The 17,721-nt window shown below is 35.8% G+C and overlaps 1 protein-coding gene across 1 annotated transcript; it reads left to right on the forward strand.

Annotated features, from left to right (window-relative positions):
* Window positions 1-5,068: 5,068 nt before the first annotated feature.
* On the forward strand, window positions 5,069-16,047 carry Nach (nach). Its single transcript, XM_089636393.1, has 8 exons — window positions 5,069-5,179; window positions 7,371-7,522; window positions 9,139-9,384; window positions 11,468-11,655; window positions 12,016-12,205; window positions 13,469-13,578; window positions 15,141-15,343; window positions 15,952-16,047. The coding sequence occupies exons 1-8, from the start codon at window positions 5,069-5,071 to the stop codon at window positions 16,045-16,047; spliced, it is 1,296 nt and encodes a 431-aa protein (XP_089492519.1).
* Window positions 16,048-17,721: the final 1,674 nt, after the last annotated feature.

Raw genomic sequence — 17,721 nt, forward strand, 5'->3', positions numbered from 1 at the left:
CGCATGCGTAGGTACTCCTTTGGGCAATAGACAACGCAATTATCGAATAACATAATGGTTTACAAATTGGCGCAAAACAAGCCGATTTCAACAATTTTCTGGATCAAATTTGCCTGAAAGTTCGCCCCTGCCCCAGCAAATATCTGCAATATCTGCAATATCTACTACACCTAGATAGGTTATATTATAAAAAATAATAATATTATGATTACGTGTAACATTACGCGGTTTTCGTGACCGTTCCCGTGACACGTGCCACAAGTTGGGCATGAAATACAGCAGTCGACGACAAACGCTGCATTGGGCGCATGCCAAATATTCATACATTTGTAATTTTATTCGTTTGATTGGGCTTGCATAATGTATCCGCGTTTGAATACATCATGTTGTATATGTAATTTGCAAATTCGTAAAAAACATTTTACTTACTTGATTAATTTCCGCTCCCGCTAACCCTCAAACGTAAAATATCAACTCACAGTGCTTTATGCGGCGGAAAATGGGTTGGCGGTAGTTTTTTCAAAACTTATGTACTGTGATCTTCCTCCTTTTTCGAACGTCAAGCGTGCGAAATTTCATCAATCTCGGAATAAAGCTATAGATTTGTTTAAAAAAAAAACCACGGTGGGACACTTTTCTTCTTTACATACATATTCTTATAGATAAATCGATATGGAAAGATTTATCTCGCTTTCTCAGGAAGCAAGATACCCTTTGAGAGTGTGACTAATGACACGTTTTTACCACTGCAATTTAAGAGGGAAAATGGAAAAGGAAAATGTTTTTCTCAAATTTTCTTTTCAACCATTTTTGAAAAGCTTTGAGATTTCACGCTCGGTGACAGTGTTGCAATTTTCCTACCCTTGATCCGTCTCTATTACCTTAAGATAGGAAACCGAAACAGGTCACTCTCGTCCCCAGGCGGAACACAACGTGTTTAAATTGAGATGACCCAATATTTACCTTCGCGCAGGAATTTAGGTCATGACTTCATAATAAAATATTATTATGTCATCCAGTCAGCCGAAGGAAGCGGTCCGATGCTGTAGAATCTAAAGTTCACAACAAAATATACTGAGAAAAACTTTGAAGACTTATATTTATTATGTAACAGTTTCTGTGTTGATGTGGTTGATAGTAGTTGTTCGATGGAGATCGGAAAATGCAATCAAGATCAAGAGAAAGGAAAAATAATAACCTCACAACAAAGATCTTTAATAGCCCCTTTCGTAATGTTAGCAGTCCGTTAGAATTATCACCCCACAAAAAATGGTTCTAGCTACTTTCGATGCCTCTCCTAGGTTAATTTTTTTTTCTTCTGATAAACTTTTTCCCGTACATGAAATTCCAGCTGCTTTCTTTTCAGACCAATCATAAACCATAAATGCGTAAAAACAACTTGAATACTCATTTATTAAATAAAAAAATAAAAAAACAATAAACTAGCGAAGACTCCTGGAAAATAACGGGAAATTATAATTGTAGGATTGATAATTGCTTGTTAGCTAAAAATGGGTTATTAAATGACCTAATCACCTTCAACTTACCGACTAGAACTACTCGATTGAAAATCCTTTTTAATTAAAACAACAATATCAGGACCGAGTCATTTAGATACTCTCTTGTACCTAGATTAGGTGCGGTTGGCAACAACATCGCAGAAATTGTAGATGTGTTCAACTGCACAGAATATAGTTACAAGAAGGCTATAGTAACATACCTCAGTAATATTAATAACTAAGCTAAGCATAATACTATTCTTCTGCAATAAATTTCTATATAACTTAAGGCGATGCCATAAGCGGTAATGCAAAATCATGTGTTTTTGGTTTGTAAATTTGGTCGCCTAGAAATATTTCAGATGCTTTAATTAAATACTGCGAGTAGAATACATCTTGACCTTTGAAATAATCGAGTATTTTTTATATAAGTCTTTTTATAAGCCCAGAAAAAAATAATGTACAGGCCTATGAAAACTGCTTTAAAGTTCAAAATCTCCTACTTACGAACCCATTTTCGGTTTTGATTTTATTGTATTAGGTGGAAAATTAAGTTATTTATAAAATACAATCCACAAAATAAAATAAAAGGCACTTTTTGGCCATGTTTTTTTCTTGCATAAATCAAAACAGGCGGATGGTGTTAAGCGGGAATTCAAACCTTATCGCCATCTACGTAAGGGGTGTTATTGATAGCGGCTCGATTTAAAATATTACACAACGTAGTGCATCGCCTTAATGGCAAACTTTTATTTCTTGATTACTGTTGAACTAAATTATTATGGATATCAAATGTTTGTAAAAGCCCGTTGGGGCGTAGAACATATAAATAAATTAAATTGTTCGAAAAAAATTCTCTATTTTTTCTAATATTATTTCTTGTTTCCGAACATCCTGTTTATGTACGATATTAATTATGAATAATAATAAAATGTAGGCTACGTACACAAGGGTTGCGTTTGTTATTAGCAATATTAGAATTAAATCGAGCCTAAGCCTCGAGGAGGTGGTTGGATCAGAGGATAATCCGCCCACATTATGTATAAAACGTATTTCAAAGAGAAGATAAGGCGGCTAAAGTATACGGATTACTTTAATTCCATTCAGGAAGCTAAAAAAAGTATAAACGAGTATTGGAATGAGTTCTTGAAAAACTCATCTATTCATGGACTGAAGTATGCCCGCATAGAAGGGCATAGAAAATTAAGGTAAACGGAATTAAATTATTATGTTTCTTCAGTTCTTGCAATTTTTAATAAATATTTAGAAACTACAAAATTCGTATTCGTTTTTAAACATTATATGACGCAAATGTGAATGGTAGCAGAAATCGGGGATGCTCGAAAAAGACATGGCGCGATCAAGTGAATCAGATATTTCAGTCGGGCATGTCAAGTGTCAGAATAGTAGAAGAGTATGTATGAGACGATGTATGAATTTGAATGAGGCAAGAAGTGTTGTTTGGCGGTCCGTCCTCTCTGCCTACCCCTGCGGGAAACGGCGTGATGGTTAGTTAGTTGGTTTGGTTTTAGGTATTACTAAGCTAAACTAGTAGTTCTGTAAACTGTAGACCTCGCGTCCAAAAAAGTATGTTTCCAATTTTCTCTTATTTAATAAAAAATCAAAATTAATTTTGTAAATAGGTACTTAAATATCTATATATCTATTAAAAACCGCAATATTTTGTATGTAACATTTCTAAATTTAAATAAGAAATTATACGATATTCGAACTAAAAAATCGGTACTCTATAAAGTCAATTGCAACAAATGCAATTCCTTTTTTATTGGTAGATCTACTAAAACTTTAACATCAGAGCTAAAGAATATCTCAGAGCCCTATATTCTAATAGTGACTGGGTTTTCCGATCATTTTTTGGAAAATTTTCACACTTTCGAAGTAAATACAGGGTTAAAGATACGTCATATAGGTTTTAAGGTATCGTAGAAATACACCCGAAATTCGTATTAACGAACAGACACTTCTATTTGTTCATATTCATATTGGATAAAGTTAATATTAGCACGATGAGTTCGAGTCGATAATTAATCGAAAAATAAATAAATCCATCATCAAATAGTAATAATAGCATAAACACCGCAGAAATATTCGGATAATGTTCAAGACCCGTAGACATTTCTCTCCAAATCTCATCTTTTATGTCCTTGAATGGTGAATGGTGACATTCGTCTTTAATTTCTATAAATAACATTGTGTCAATAATTTTGAAATTTTAAATAAGAAAAAACGTGAATAATAAATGCTGATAAAATAATAATAAAATCCGTCATATTAAATATTTTTAAATATTTATATTGAGGGATCAGTGGGATTTATAGGTCCAGTTAGGAGGTCTACCGAGCCGAACCCTCTGATATGAAAATATCTGGAGTCAGTGAATTATTTTGCCATTTGATCTCTGGTGAGTTAACATGTTGTTGATCTTGTATTGTTTTGTATTTATTATGCTTATATACACTTGCATAATGTGGATTGACTAGATGATCATTTGTGGAAAAGTGTGTGGAAGGGTTTAGTTTTTCCTGTGGGGAAGATTTAACCCGGATATAAAGTCGGAAGAAAAAAAAATTAATAAGCATTTTTTTTATAAATCCGCTTTTAAATATCATCCCCCTTAACCGGTCTTTCCCTTCTAATCACATTGTAATCCCCGATTCTGATAAACTTTCATACACATACCCCCCCCTCCCTCCATCTATTAACCAGTGGCGGCTCGTGACTTTCCAGTGAGATAGAGTGCTAAGTTTGTTGTAGCTGAAAACGATATTTTTTTTCGAAAATATGTTTTTTTGTTATAAGATTTTCAGGAAATTTCAGTTTGGCCGTGCGCCGCACGGATTTCCTGAAAATCTTCAAACAAATCGATTTTTTTTTTAAATAAATACTCGTTTTCAACTAAAAAAACATTAATAATGCAATTTTTTGTAATATTAGAACTCGAGTACACCCAAAAGTCACGAGCCGCTACTGCTATCAATCCATCTCCATAGGTGATCGATATCTACACTTACTCCTAGTATTCTGATATCTTTGTTTACTCCCGATGAAGCGAACAATGTTCGCTAAACATGTAGATTGTGTATATAAAAATAAAGTTATGTTAACTAAGTTATTTGTCTTTTTAATAAACTAAATAATAACAAAGTGATAATCGGTTAGAAGAACCTTTCTTCGAAAAATTAAGCTATATTTAGATTGTCTATTTGCTTTGTACGGAGAAAAATGACTATTGCTAATTTATTAAACATCTCTTCAAAATTTTTGGTAATTCCAGTTAAAGCGGGGTTGCAGACCTTACAAATGAATTAACAGGTTTCCTGATAAAATTTTAGTAAATACGAATATATTATCACGATGTCGGAACACGCCTTCATGAAATATGATGTATTATTAAGGAAAATGCAAGTTGAAATGTTTATGTATTTCCACAAAATTTTACTACGTATTATACAGAAGGTTTATCTCGATAGGTGTAAAAGTAAAATTAATAGTATCTTATTTATTTCAGATGTTTCTGGTATCTTCTCAACCTCATTGGCTTGGTCATGATGTGTTGGTTGACCTCTCTGTTGTGGAATATGTACAGTTCCAAGACAATCGCCTCTACCCTTCGCGAATCGCATTTCCCCGCTTCCCAGGCGCCCTTCCTGGCTGTCACGGTGTGTGACCGGGGCTTGGGGAAGATGCAAGTTGATAACTTCCTCAAAAATCTGTTAGTAGGCACTTACCCATTTTTTTACGGCAGTAGTAAATGATAGATAAAATTCAAATTATACACGGAGAAAAATGATGCTGTTGAAAAGTTATAGCACGCCAATTTCCTGATAAAATATTAGTCATTCAGAATATATCGACAAAACGTGTTCTTTTCTTAATAAATATCATAACGGAATGCGACACTATTAGTATATCAATATTTGTATTAACACGTGTTCCGCCGTCCTCATAAAACATTCGCCTTTGACTGATACTTTGTTAGGAATTTTGTTAATTCTTTCGTCGAAGGCCTGAAGTCCCGTTTTTAACAGGAAAACGAATAAATTGACCAGATTTTTAATAAATTTACAGTATTTAATATCAGTAAGTTTTCTCCGTGTAGCATGCCATATCTCTTGCTTACCATTAGCACCATCCCTTATTGAAAAGGAATGCTTGATTAGCAGCGGATTACTCCGTTTTCAGAACGAGTGATGAAGGTTTAGTGAGAAGATCTGTAGTAGGTATAAATCTTACCGTTTTCAGGGCAGTACCGTAGTATTTGTGGTATTGTGAGACGGGGTGTTTATTGTATTGAGGAGTCTAATCGAGAGATTCATTTCGAATTTATCTATATAAATGTTTAAAATTATTCGAAAGAATGAACAACTTCAAAATTAAACACGAGCTCTGAAGATGGAATTATTTGTAGGCATGTACACCAAATGACCTTCACTATATCTGCACACAGTTACCTACGCTACTTGCGTTCCTATGAACTCAAAAGAGCGTTATGTGTATCTACAATCTACATGGCTACAAAAGATTCCGTCTTCCTAGCGTATTTGAGCTATGTGCATTATTTAATTAAGTAATTGAAATGTTTAAAATTCGTTCAAATTGAACATCCCCCTTTAAAAACCCCAATTCAATCAATTCAAATCAAACAAGTCATTCCATCGCGTGACAGGTTTTTTTACGTCCATGGTCAGTCATTAATATCAAAAACATTAACGTAATTATCATTTGAAACATCAATCGATTCTTTTCATATTTCGACTATCAACATGTCAAGCATGTCTACCACTTTTCAATGGTTTTTTAGAACCGGTCAATTTAAATACATTTAGATATCCAATACAACCGCGCGCGGAACAGCGTGAACAAGTTCGATGTGTTTTTAATGCATTATTTTAGATGTTTTCAAATATTTATTTTACGATGTTTCAGTAAGTACCCAAAAGACTTGAATCCATCGCAGATAGAAGAGGCGCTTCCAGAGATACAGAGTAGCTTTGATGATTTCAGTAATATTGAAACTCTTGAAAAAAAGCAGAAAAACCTTCAAAGGATTCTAGAATTCAACTATTTGACGGTAAATCAACAAAACCAATCTTCATTATTCATTAAATTTCCTATCTTCTTATGTTTACATTCATTGATAGTTCAGCGTGCATTCCTACTTCATGAAAAAGTCTTTCAGGCTCCTAAACCGGAACTATGAACGTAACTCTCCGCGTACCAAGCAATTTTTCAATCAAATATGATTTAGACAGTTACATTATTATCTATGTTCCTTTCTGAGCTCATTGCATAACTACGTCGCACACTTCTCACAAACAATATCTACGGGCGAATAAACAAATGTAGCTGTAGTGAATGACATAAAGATCTACGTACTATGACAATAATACAAACTTTTTTTACGACAACGCGATGTTGCGGTAAAAATATTTTTATACCGTTGACCACAACGTTCATTCAGTCTTCGTGAATATTTTTATATTAAAGATTTAACGACCAAACCTACATACCACAATGCAACCAGAAAAAAATAAGAACAACTACACTTATCCGATTCTTTCACACCTTTTTAATATATAAACAACATCTTTTCGTGGAATATTATTAAACATTTTGGTTAACAGTTACTTTGAGATGAAATTACGCACTACACCGTAGTTTTGTGTAATATCCCTTTATTTATACGAATGTAAGAGCAGATATAAACTGAATGCCAATCCCAATTTTATAAATACATTTTGCCGAAACTGTTTTGGTGCGTGTTCCTATAAATAAAATTCATACACGAAATTACAGCGTTTTATTTATTATAAGCTGTTAAAGATGATGGATTGATGCGTTTGTCTCCAGCCCCGAGATGCCATGAAGCTGCTCAGTAAGCCGTGTGGTGATATATTGCTGACTTGTCTCTGGGAGGGAGACAGTGTCCCGTGTGATAAACTATTCAAGCCTTCCCTGTCTGGCTTTGGATATTGCTGCACTTTTGATTTATCTCAAATCAGGTAAGATAAATAACATATTAGACATCATAAAGATAGTTGATGGCTACAAATATCTGGTATAAACACCAGTACAGCTCAAAGAAGGCAAATGGTGTGAAATAAAGCACCACGTAAGACAAGAGTGGGCTGCGTACGTGTGCCAAATAAAACCCATCTGAATTAAATTAACCCAAAACAAAACACTTTATATTTGACTACTACACCATAGCAGTTATGACTTTTGAATCAAGAAACTGACTAAAAGCCTTTCAACCAAATTAAAGTCTCCTCCATCACAAGCTATGGAGGTTGAAAACAAATCTCTAATGTAATTCAAAATATTCACGGGTGCGAAAATCGCGATGTAGAAATATCCTCGATTTCAACAACTTTGTTGTGTAAAAACCCACGTCTAAAATTTTTCTAATTTCAACGCTATTGTTAGATAGTTTTCTTAGCAATTATTACAAATTTAATGTATTTTAAATGTAAAATTTTAAATCTATTTATAAAAAAATCTTTAAGCTGATTGGAGAAGATGAAAAAACTCGGTATGTTGAAGTTGTTTGATTTTTAACAAATATTTGAAAATTATTCAAATAATCTTTATACACCGTTTTCTCAAAATACGAGAAACGCAGATAAGTTTTTTTTAAATTACGTGAGAGAAATATCACAGGCGTAAACATATTAGACTTTAGACCACTGGTACTACTCTATAGAAAAGAGTATAATATAATATGGCTTAAATTTCGTAGATACATCGCACAACAGTATTGAAATGGGATTGAGGAAGCCGCGTTGTACAGAAAACCGATAGCTTGTGAAAACCAAACTGGAGAAAAGAAGTAAAGGAAAGAAAACAAACTAGCTGTTAACCTTATTGTTGGTTCCTCATGAAAACAGCTACGATATTTTGACTTTTTCTGGTCATACGTCACAGAAACTCACTTTAATTTAACCTTTCAGACCTCGGAAGGACATTACTAGCCACAAACATCATATTCCATTACAGCCTCTGAAGGACAGATCTGACCGGGGCGTCAACATTCTTCCCAGTTTTTATTAAATATGTATACATTATTACATGGATAAAATTTAAAAATAATGTCAAAGTACATAATTACGAATTGGCGGCATTTTTTCATTGACAGTTGAAAGTTATTTATATTTAAAAAAATCATCTATATATTTTTATTGATAAACGGAATAAAAAGTGAAGTGACAATGACCTACAAAAAAGGAATATATTTTATAAATATATTCTTTCAAAATTATGGACGTTCCGAGATAAAATGACCTGGTGAGTTTTTTGTTAACATTTTCATGTTTGATATTAAAAAAAATATTGTTTTGAAAGAACAATGTTTTTTTCATTTGCAAATATTTCAAAGACAATTTTATCTAGTTTCTTAAAATGTGTTTATTTTAACGATAACTTCAAAAAATGAATAATATGTAGAACATTTTAGATTCCTTGAGAGCATTTCGAAAATCCAAGAAAATTCACCATGTCGTTGGGACTTGTTGGTAAAAATATTTAAAAATCTGAAAGGTTAACTAATCTTTCGTAAACTCGTTATTTAGTCAGCAGAAACTACGCGAACATATTCACTCACATATTTTTTTACTCCAAGATCCAGGCACAACAAATCAGCGCAAGGATCCACCTGGCACTTCGGTCCAGACTTTGGCCTCTCTCTGCTCCTTCACCACACCCCCGACCTTATTACGGTCATCCATAAACCCCAGCAGTTGCCCTGGTCCCAGGAATGCGATGGATACACGGTGGTCAAACCGCAGCCAGCTGAAACCACCTTCGTGGAAGCCAATTCGAAGCTCACCTGGCATTCACCAGAAGTGTTGAGTTTGCCTGTGGAAAGGTTAGACCTCCTAAAATTCATTAAAAAGTCATTTGTAAACAGAAACAGCAAAATTTCAAAATTGAGTTCTGATTTTAAATTCCATTTGGGACATATCACGGTTTTATCAGAAGTCAAACTTAAAATGGACCTATCATGTATCAGACGTAATCGTGTGACACACAAGACTGTAAGGGGCCGGTGATCCCAATCCGTGGAGGCGGAAGATATCGTCCTTCAGTGGCGTGGAGGGGTAGAACGGGGCCGTCTCTGAAGCCGCTGTAGAGCTGGTCCGTTCGCTTGTCGCTTGTTCTTGAGCTGATTCCGAGTCTGGTCCGAAGGGGTAGGCAGTCCGTGGTCCAGGGTGAGGCGGGGGTCAGAGTGAAAGAAGGCGAGCAGAGTCAGAAGTCGGAGCGAGGTAGAGGGCAGAGCAGAGAGAGAGGTGTAGAGCTGGTGGTGGTTTCTGGAGATCTGCCGTTCTCAGGGCCTGTTGCCCGTTTTATAGGCCACCGGCGGCAGGCGCTGGCCGAGCGACGCTCACACGGGCCAACTTTCTCTTTGATTCCGGGAATCGAAGCCCGTGTTTGTGACGCGCTCGCGGCCCCGCCGCCGGTCTGGTTACCGCCTCTCGGCCGGTAATTTTGGGCCCGTGGCCGAACGTGACCACGGCCTCTCTTTGTTCAGGCATGATCCTCAGAACCGCGCTTGTGGAACGTTCTGACGGCAAACCACCTCGCACGCTATAACGGCGCACGGCCCTTCGCTTCGGGTCGCGGCCGAACGTTCCCTCTCGTATAAGCGCGATTCTCATAACCGTGTCCGAATTAAATGCTATGATATCCACCAGCTCTCTCAGTATACTTCTCTGCCCGTGTCCCCTAGCCAAGCTCCGACGTTTCGTTTATTGTTTTTACATTACATTTTCATTATACATAACAATTTCACATACATAGGGTTATAAAAATTTATCTTTTCACACATCAGCAGGCAGTTTATTCAATTTAAGGAGAGGCAAAGTTAAGGTAAATAGCAGATTTTAATATGGGGCGACGTCGGCTGATATTGGAGCAGTACGTCCGTTACATATCATTAAGAATTACATTGAGATGGCGAATATCTTGATTTTCTAGTCCGACCGAGTGTTTACAACAATAAATTTAAAAATTTAGAGATATTTACAAAAAAATACCAAAAGCAAGACAGATTTACAGGGCAACACGGCAATATTGACAATCCTCTGAACAAAATCTAATAATAAATATGAACGTAATAATATATAATAGATTATAAGATAGTGAGGGAAAGTAACGTGTATTGTTAATACTATCAGCCATAGATTGATATATCGATGGATCAAAAATTAATCATTAAAGTTATACTCAAAGTCCCCATAATAACAAGCGCTGTAGATATATTCAACAAATTTCAAGTACTCGATGTTCAACAAATTTACACAAAAACCACTTTTACTCATCTTTAACAAAATAAGTAATTTTTACTTAAATACACAAAATACAAGAAACACGCGGTATAAAACCAACGAACTTTTATAAATACCTAAAAAAAATACAAAATTTGGAAAAAGAAAATTCCAGTTCATTACGACTAAAGTATACAATAATCTAGTCGACAAAAGAGGACAATTAAAAATATGTAAACAAATTTTAAACATTGGGTAATCAACAAATGTTGTGCAATGAGACTGGTTCAGATCTTATCTAAGCAAAAGAACACAACAAGTAGAGATAAATAATCATTTAAGCAATATCAAACCTATTAATTAACTCACACAAATCCACATTAAAAGTTCTCTAATCCCATTACTGTCACCAAATACCAATTCCAACCAGAATTACATACTAATTCTATCAAATATTTTTGCTTACCCGAAAACATTTTTCAGGTACATTACCTGTCGAAATTAACCTAGAGTTAAAATGAAATATTTATAAAATAGCCTGTTTCGATACGGGATATCTCTAGCAAGACAGGAGCAGAAACCCTAAGATGTGGAGTAAACAAAGTTTTCGTTTTAGCTGAATGTTTTATCTACCTTTCAATATGCTTTCTGTAACGTTCAGATTTCTGTTATATGTATTTACAGTCGGAAGTGCAACCAAAACAAAGACATGGTTTTGAATTACTTCTCAGAGTACAGCAGCGCATCCTGCGTTATAGAATGCAGGGTGAACGCTTCCCTTGCCCTGTGTGGCTGTGCGCCATACAACACCCCCGTGGAGAATGTCATGGTTTGCGGAATTATAGACTTGCTTTGCTTGAATGATCATTTTGGTAATTACTTTACTTCATTTACTCTGTATCATCTATCCTCCAACGATACATCTAATTTTATTAGTTTATACAGTTCTTTTCTTATTTTTATATATGAAACTCTTTTGGTCAATCTTTTGAAATATTTAGCTAACTTCCTTTCGATACTTTTGATCTTTTCACAACTGGCTCCGGCTTTACTTTTAATGAGAGAATAAATACAAAATAGCTTTTGTACCGAAGTTGCATAATAAAAATATCAGCTAGGTAGATATATTAATTTTAGCCATTCTTTCCGTGAATAAGATAAAAGATTTATCAAGTAATTCATACTCTTTGCCGCAAAACCAACAATTTTATGTAATCTCCACAAATTTTCAGGTATAATTTATGCTCCAAGCCTTATAAACGAAGAAATAGAGGAGGATGAAGAGTTGAATGACCACGGAGATGACGAGAAGGACGCTGTACAGCCCTGTTCATGTTGGCGCAACTGTAAATCTGTGGAGTTCCATATTCACGTAGATAACATTATTATTGACGCATTTGAATCTGGTACCCACGAAATATTGTAAGTTATATACATATATTTTATTTTTTTAATGTGAACACCGCACAAAAGTCCCAACAGCTCTCAACCGTCTGGAGCCAGTGAGAGAGACTATGGCATCCCCAATTCGGGTATGTTGTGGGGTAGAGAGGGGAAGGAGATGGGGAAGAGGAAGGCGGGAGGGTACCTGGATATTCAGATCTGGTCACACGGCTAAAGACATTCAAGCAACGTTTCAATGTTGAATGGCGGTCTTACACCAGGGCGATACTGAGAGTATATTCAACTCTGGAACGTACTGCAAGTACACTGTATATTATTTTATTAAATAAATTGTGAAATAACATAAATTCATCAAATAAAATTTACTTGCGCACGCCGGGATTTGAACCCACGACCTTCGGATTGCTCGTCAATTTGTCTACAGAGGCCGTCATTATCTAAGAATGTATATATCATTTATGAAACGCGAATTTCACGCCACCAGGCGGGCTGTAGTAAATGTTCTTATCAACATACCTAGTTGGAAATATTTCATCTCCAAAGATGTCGTTTCTCAAATTAAAATCGTGAAATTGCCTGCACTTTGAACTGTTTTACTGTTTCGACAGTATAACGATAATGATTCCTCATGCATACTATCGGTGATCTCCAGTCATATCCAATAATGGCTAGACGCCTATCAAAACAGTGAATCAATAGCTTTTTGAAATTAGCAAGCAAGGGTGTGATAACGAAGTTTTAATATTTGTGTTGAATAATTACATCCGACTATCTCCCCAAGTACTCGTAATTGTATATTATTGAATATGGACTGCTCGGGTCTGCAAATAAACGCAACGCATCGAGTGATGACCAACTCTAAACACGAACTGTTTAGTTGCTCATATGCAAATAAGTGAATAGTAAAATTAGATTTAGTTTGAAAATTTTGGAGAACTTTTTGAGTTACTCCTCTAAAATGGCCTCGTGTCTGCATAGCTTCCAGTCTCATCGTAGGTAAATCCGTCGCCGTTAAACTCATCCAGTCTAGACTTTAGAATTATGAGTCGCTATTTTAATATTAAAATGATTTAGTAGACGAGTTCTGAATTATGAGAAAAGGGGCATTATGCAATATTAATTTCACCGTTGTTTTTGAATTTGTGACATTAGGTAGAGACAAATTTCCTTCTATATTTTTAGCAAAAATCGTATCCGCTAATATTACCGATTTACGATTACATTAGATAAGTACTCCTATATAAAAATATACTTCGATTCAATCATAAATCTTAATTTCAGGAAGTCTGTAAAGAATTTGAAACGTGAAGCCATTGTCCACATTTACAATGCCAAGCAGACGGTGACAGTTTGGGAGAAACGTCTCATGTTTTCCTGGTTCCATCTTTTGGGTACGCATCTTCCACCATCATTCCAAAATCATTTTGTATTCTTCTTTCTGAAAACTTCTTATTTTGTATGGTTTTAAGGTCGGCTGATATAAGCAGGATTCCAGACCCGGGACTCTCTGCTCGTAAATATTTCCGTAGAAATTGAAAACATTATTTTCCCCCAAAGCTACGATTAATTACGAGTTCAAAGAAATTGTGACTTATTTGTTGCTTACCATAGATTATTCCGACTTGTATTTATAATGCTAATTTCTTTCCAGCGAAATACCAGAGAAGAAATGTTCATTTCGTGGAAACTTTGATTGTCATTTTTGACTTCGTGTATTTTCCAATGCAATGGCGAACTTAATTTATTTGCAGCTGACGACTTTTTTAGTTGGGTTGAAGAAATCAAATTGTTTTAGTTCACTTCAAATAGAGATTTCCAGCAATTTCAAGCACAAAAAAATTCAATTTTATCCCTCTAGGATGAAAACAACTCACCATTGTAACGGTAACTGCTGAGTCTACCAAGCCGCCAAATCCATATATATATATTTGATGCGTGTTGTTAACATCGTTATTAGTAGAATACCCTGAATAATCAAGTTATTTGGCTTCATAAGGTCCATAATGAATATTATTGAAGTGAAACTTCTTTACGCGCGTCATGCAATTTCGAGGACCGGAGTAAAACCGACTCATGACCGAAACGAAAATGCGGGTACCCCCACCACCGATTAAAGTTCATTTGATCTAGTCAAAGTTTTGAAGTAACATATAAATGCTTCTTAGCTCATCCCGACAACTGGCGTTGGTGGTGTAATGGTCAGCATAGTTGCCTTCCAAGCAGTTGATCCGAGTTCGATTCTCGGCCATCGCACATTATTTTTTTGTTTTTAACGCCTTTTTCATTCAATATCTTATTTTTTAGTAGGTCAGAACATTTTTTAAAAGAAAATAATATTGCAAAATAATAAAAACACTTATCTCACTGTGATAAAACATTACTCCGCTAGAGCGCGCTTTGCGTTATTGTGTTGGATTAAAATTATTATCTAATCCGTATATTATGATAATTGTATTACATTTATTTAATTAATTTATTTATTTTGATAATATGTAATAATTTACAGAAAAAAAAATTAAAACTATCTCCCTCTGATAAAATATCCGTTCGCTAGAGCGCACTACGCGATCTTGTGTGGGATTCTATTTCTGTACATTGTACATTATTTTTAAAAATATATTATATTTTGGGTGTGATGTAGGTAACATTATAAAACATAACAAGCTCTCATATTTTCAGAACCTACATAATATAATCAATTTATGCGGCTTTGCTTACAGTTGGTGCTCAGCGTGGTTGGCTTTCAATCAGTTAAGCGAGGTTCGATTCTCGGCTGTGGCATTTTTGAAGTGAAACCTTGTTGAGGTGGGGGAGCCGCTCACGAACGTTCTCTCTCTTCTCTTCTTTCCTCTCTCTCAGACACCAGCGAACTGCGCCACGCCAAGCATCAGCTGAAACTAGAAGTTTCACTTCTGTCTTGCGTAGGCTTGACACACCCACTTTTTTATTCTAGGCAACGTTGGTGGAGTAGCCTCCCTTTGTCTGGGCTGCAGCATCATCTCTATAGTGGAGGTATTCTACTTCTGCTGCGTTAAAATTTGCTTCAAATATAGTACCAAATCTCTTTCTCCTCTCCTCGTAGACCCCAAGACAGTCTCTTCCGAGACAAGAGACGACACTACAGATATTGAAGATGTGACTGATAGAGTCCTAAAGGTGTGTAAATATAATTATTCAGAACGAACAGTGATTTGCTCCTGCAGCATCCATAAATAATAATCAAATTAATTATAATAAATAATAAAAATGGTTCGATTTATAAATTCCGATACTCTTTGATGAAAGCGCGATGTCTGGTGTTTATTTTTTTAATACACACCACGTTTTACGCTTATGTCTTCATCATGGAATTACTTCACTTACAACTTAAAAGAAGTTAGAGTACCAAGAAGATTACATATCGGCTGATACATGAATACGATATTTGAATAATGACAGCCTTTAGCTGTAGGTAAAAACTTGGTCTGTACTCTGTAATAATTTACTTAAGTGGTCAAAATTTTTGCCATCTTGGCAAGAACCGCAGGGATTCAATTATTTTATTTTAGGCGGAAAATTTTTGTACAGATGTTATGATCAGTACATGCATGCATGTAATGAAACAAAATCAACGATCAAGGATGAACAAAAAGTGAAATAAAACTCCGATCGAAATTTGGATACCAATAATTACTCTTGCGTTCCTTTTCTGAAAGTGGCTTAAATTCAATAAACGTTCCTTAATTTTTTTAATCCTGTGTTAATTATTTTCTCCTGTGTTCCAGGGAACCATTGTTGGTCCACCGGTCTTTGCGGGGAGAAGAGGGAACCACGGAATTGTGGATAAGAGGATTCAGACTTTTAATCCAAACAAGGCTTGAAAACCCACAATAGAAATATATTTTTTTAAATTCCCCCTTTTTCATTAGAACTCATAGACATTAAAATGAATAGACGAGCCAACCAGAGAAAGGGGAACAAACCAAGAAGTGAAGAGCGCGAAAGGGTACGTGACCTTCCCACTTTCAGTGATTTGTCAATAAATGAAACGGTGTACAGGCGACTCGTATTGTAATATCACAATTACGTCCTCAAAACTAAAATATGCTTACAATATTCTAGTCCTTTTTACCCTTGCGTTAAAAACTTAACTACGTAGGTATCCCAAATCCGGTAAACAAAAGTTCAGGCTTGTTTCCAATATTTCATATTTTGTTACACTATTTAGTTAGACACTTTTACATAAAGTTTTATAATTTACCCGCACTCAATTTTAGCGTCGCTTCGCCGGCGATTCGTTTAAGAACGAACATTCAGATCCTGCTTCCGAAAAGTCCCACAGTGGATAGCGCTGCAAACCTTTAATAATAATAATAATAATAATTGGATAATTTGTAGAGCGCCGTTTTTGTGAAAAATCACCTCAAGGGCGCTGTACAATTTATTTCCTAGGATCTACATTTGTTATTTAGACCAACTGTGCCAGCACGAGGTTCGTCATCCGTTCAGGCATGTGTCTGCCGCCAATATAGCGCTGACATGTGTCTGCTGCCAATAAAGAGCGCCGACACAACATCCTCACATAGACAACAAACCTTGGCAGCACCGCTGTGACGCTCGACGAAGACAGAAGATGGAGACTCTGCTGCAAGAGTCCTAGGTAGCAAAGGAACTGTACCAGCTGCTGCAGGGAGAGAGACTACCCCGTCCACCAACTGTGCCAGCACGAGGCTCGTCATCCGTTCAGGCATGTGTCCGCCGCTAATATAGCGCTGACATGTGTCTGCTGCCAATAAAGAGCGCCGACACAACATCCTCACATAGATAACAGACCTTGGCAGCACCGCTGTGCAAAATCACCTCATCCTAGTCTACCTTAGTCTCTCCAGTCACCTCCCAGCCTTTCATGCCACCTAGTGCATCCTCTCGACCCTTTCAGACTCCTTCCTGGCTCCAATACCTAAATAAAATCCAAATTAAAATTCTTTATATTGTCGTGATCCGACGATTTCACACCTCTGTCTCAGACCCTTAGGGCTCGCTTATCGCAGGCTATCATAAGCAAAATCTTGAACCAAAGTCAAAGTGAAGTTTATGTGTGTCATCTGTAACAAAATACATAAACAAAAACAGAAAATAAAAACAAAAACAAAAACTTTAAACAAAATATGGCTTATCTGTCCTCCAGGCAGACATCCTCGGTTGAAAAGGTCCCGTAAATCCCGACACCACTTGACACTTGAGTCAGGTATAAAATCTTCGACTGCATTGAGAATCTTTGTTCTAGGTTCACTTTCAAAATTTACAAAATAACAATTTACAAAAAAATAACAATTGCAAATTCCGGCTAAACGGTAGAAGTTATGCGCATTTCGTGAAATAAGAAGGTAAGCACTATATAAAACACGGATGCTGAACATTTTTCAGCGATCTCTTAACAAGGAAAACCTTCTGAAAGGATTAAACAAACCGGAGCGGTTAAAACACGTCCGCTCTCGTAAGATCATTGAAGTATGCCTTACTTTATCAAACTTTACTTTTCTGCTTATGGTCTG

The sequence above is a fragment of the Hesperophylax consimilis genome, chromosome 10, assembly GCF_061612785.1.
Source record: "Hesperophylax consimilis isolate HC1 chromosome 10, BYU_Hcon_1.0, whole genome shotgun sequence".
NCBI lineage: Eukaryota > Metazoa > Arthropoda > Insecta > Trichoptera > Limnephilidae > Hesperophylax > Hesperophylax consimilis.

Coding starts and splice junctions, on each gene's coding strand:
- Nach (XM_089636393.1), top strand. CDS start 5,069: ATGTGTTGGTTGACCTCTCTGTTGTGGAATATGTACAGTTCCAAGACA. Junction 11,656..12,015: donor TTGCTTGAATGATCATTTTG/GTAATTACTTTA, acceptor ACAAATTTTCAG/GTATAATTTATGCTCCAAGC. Junction 13,579..15,140: donor TTCCTGGTTCCATCTTTTGG/GTACGCATCTTC, acceptor TTTTTATTCTAG/GCAACGTTGGTGGAGTAGCC.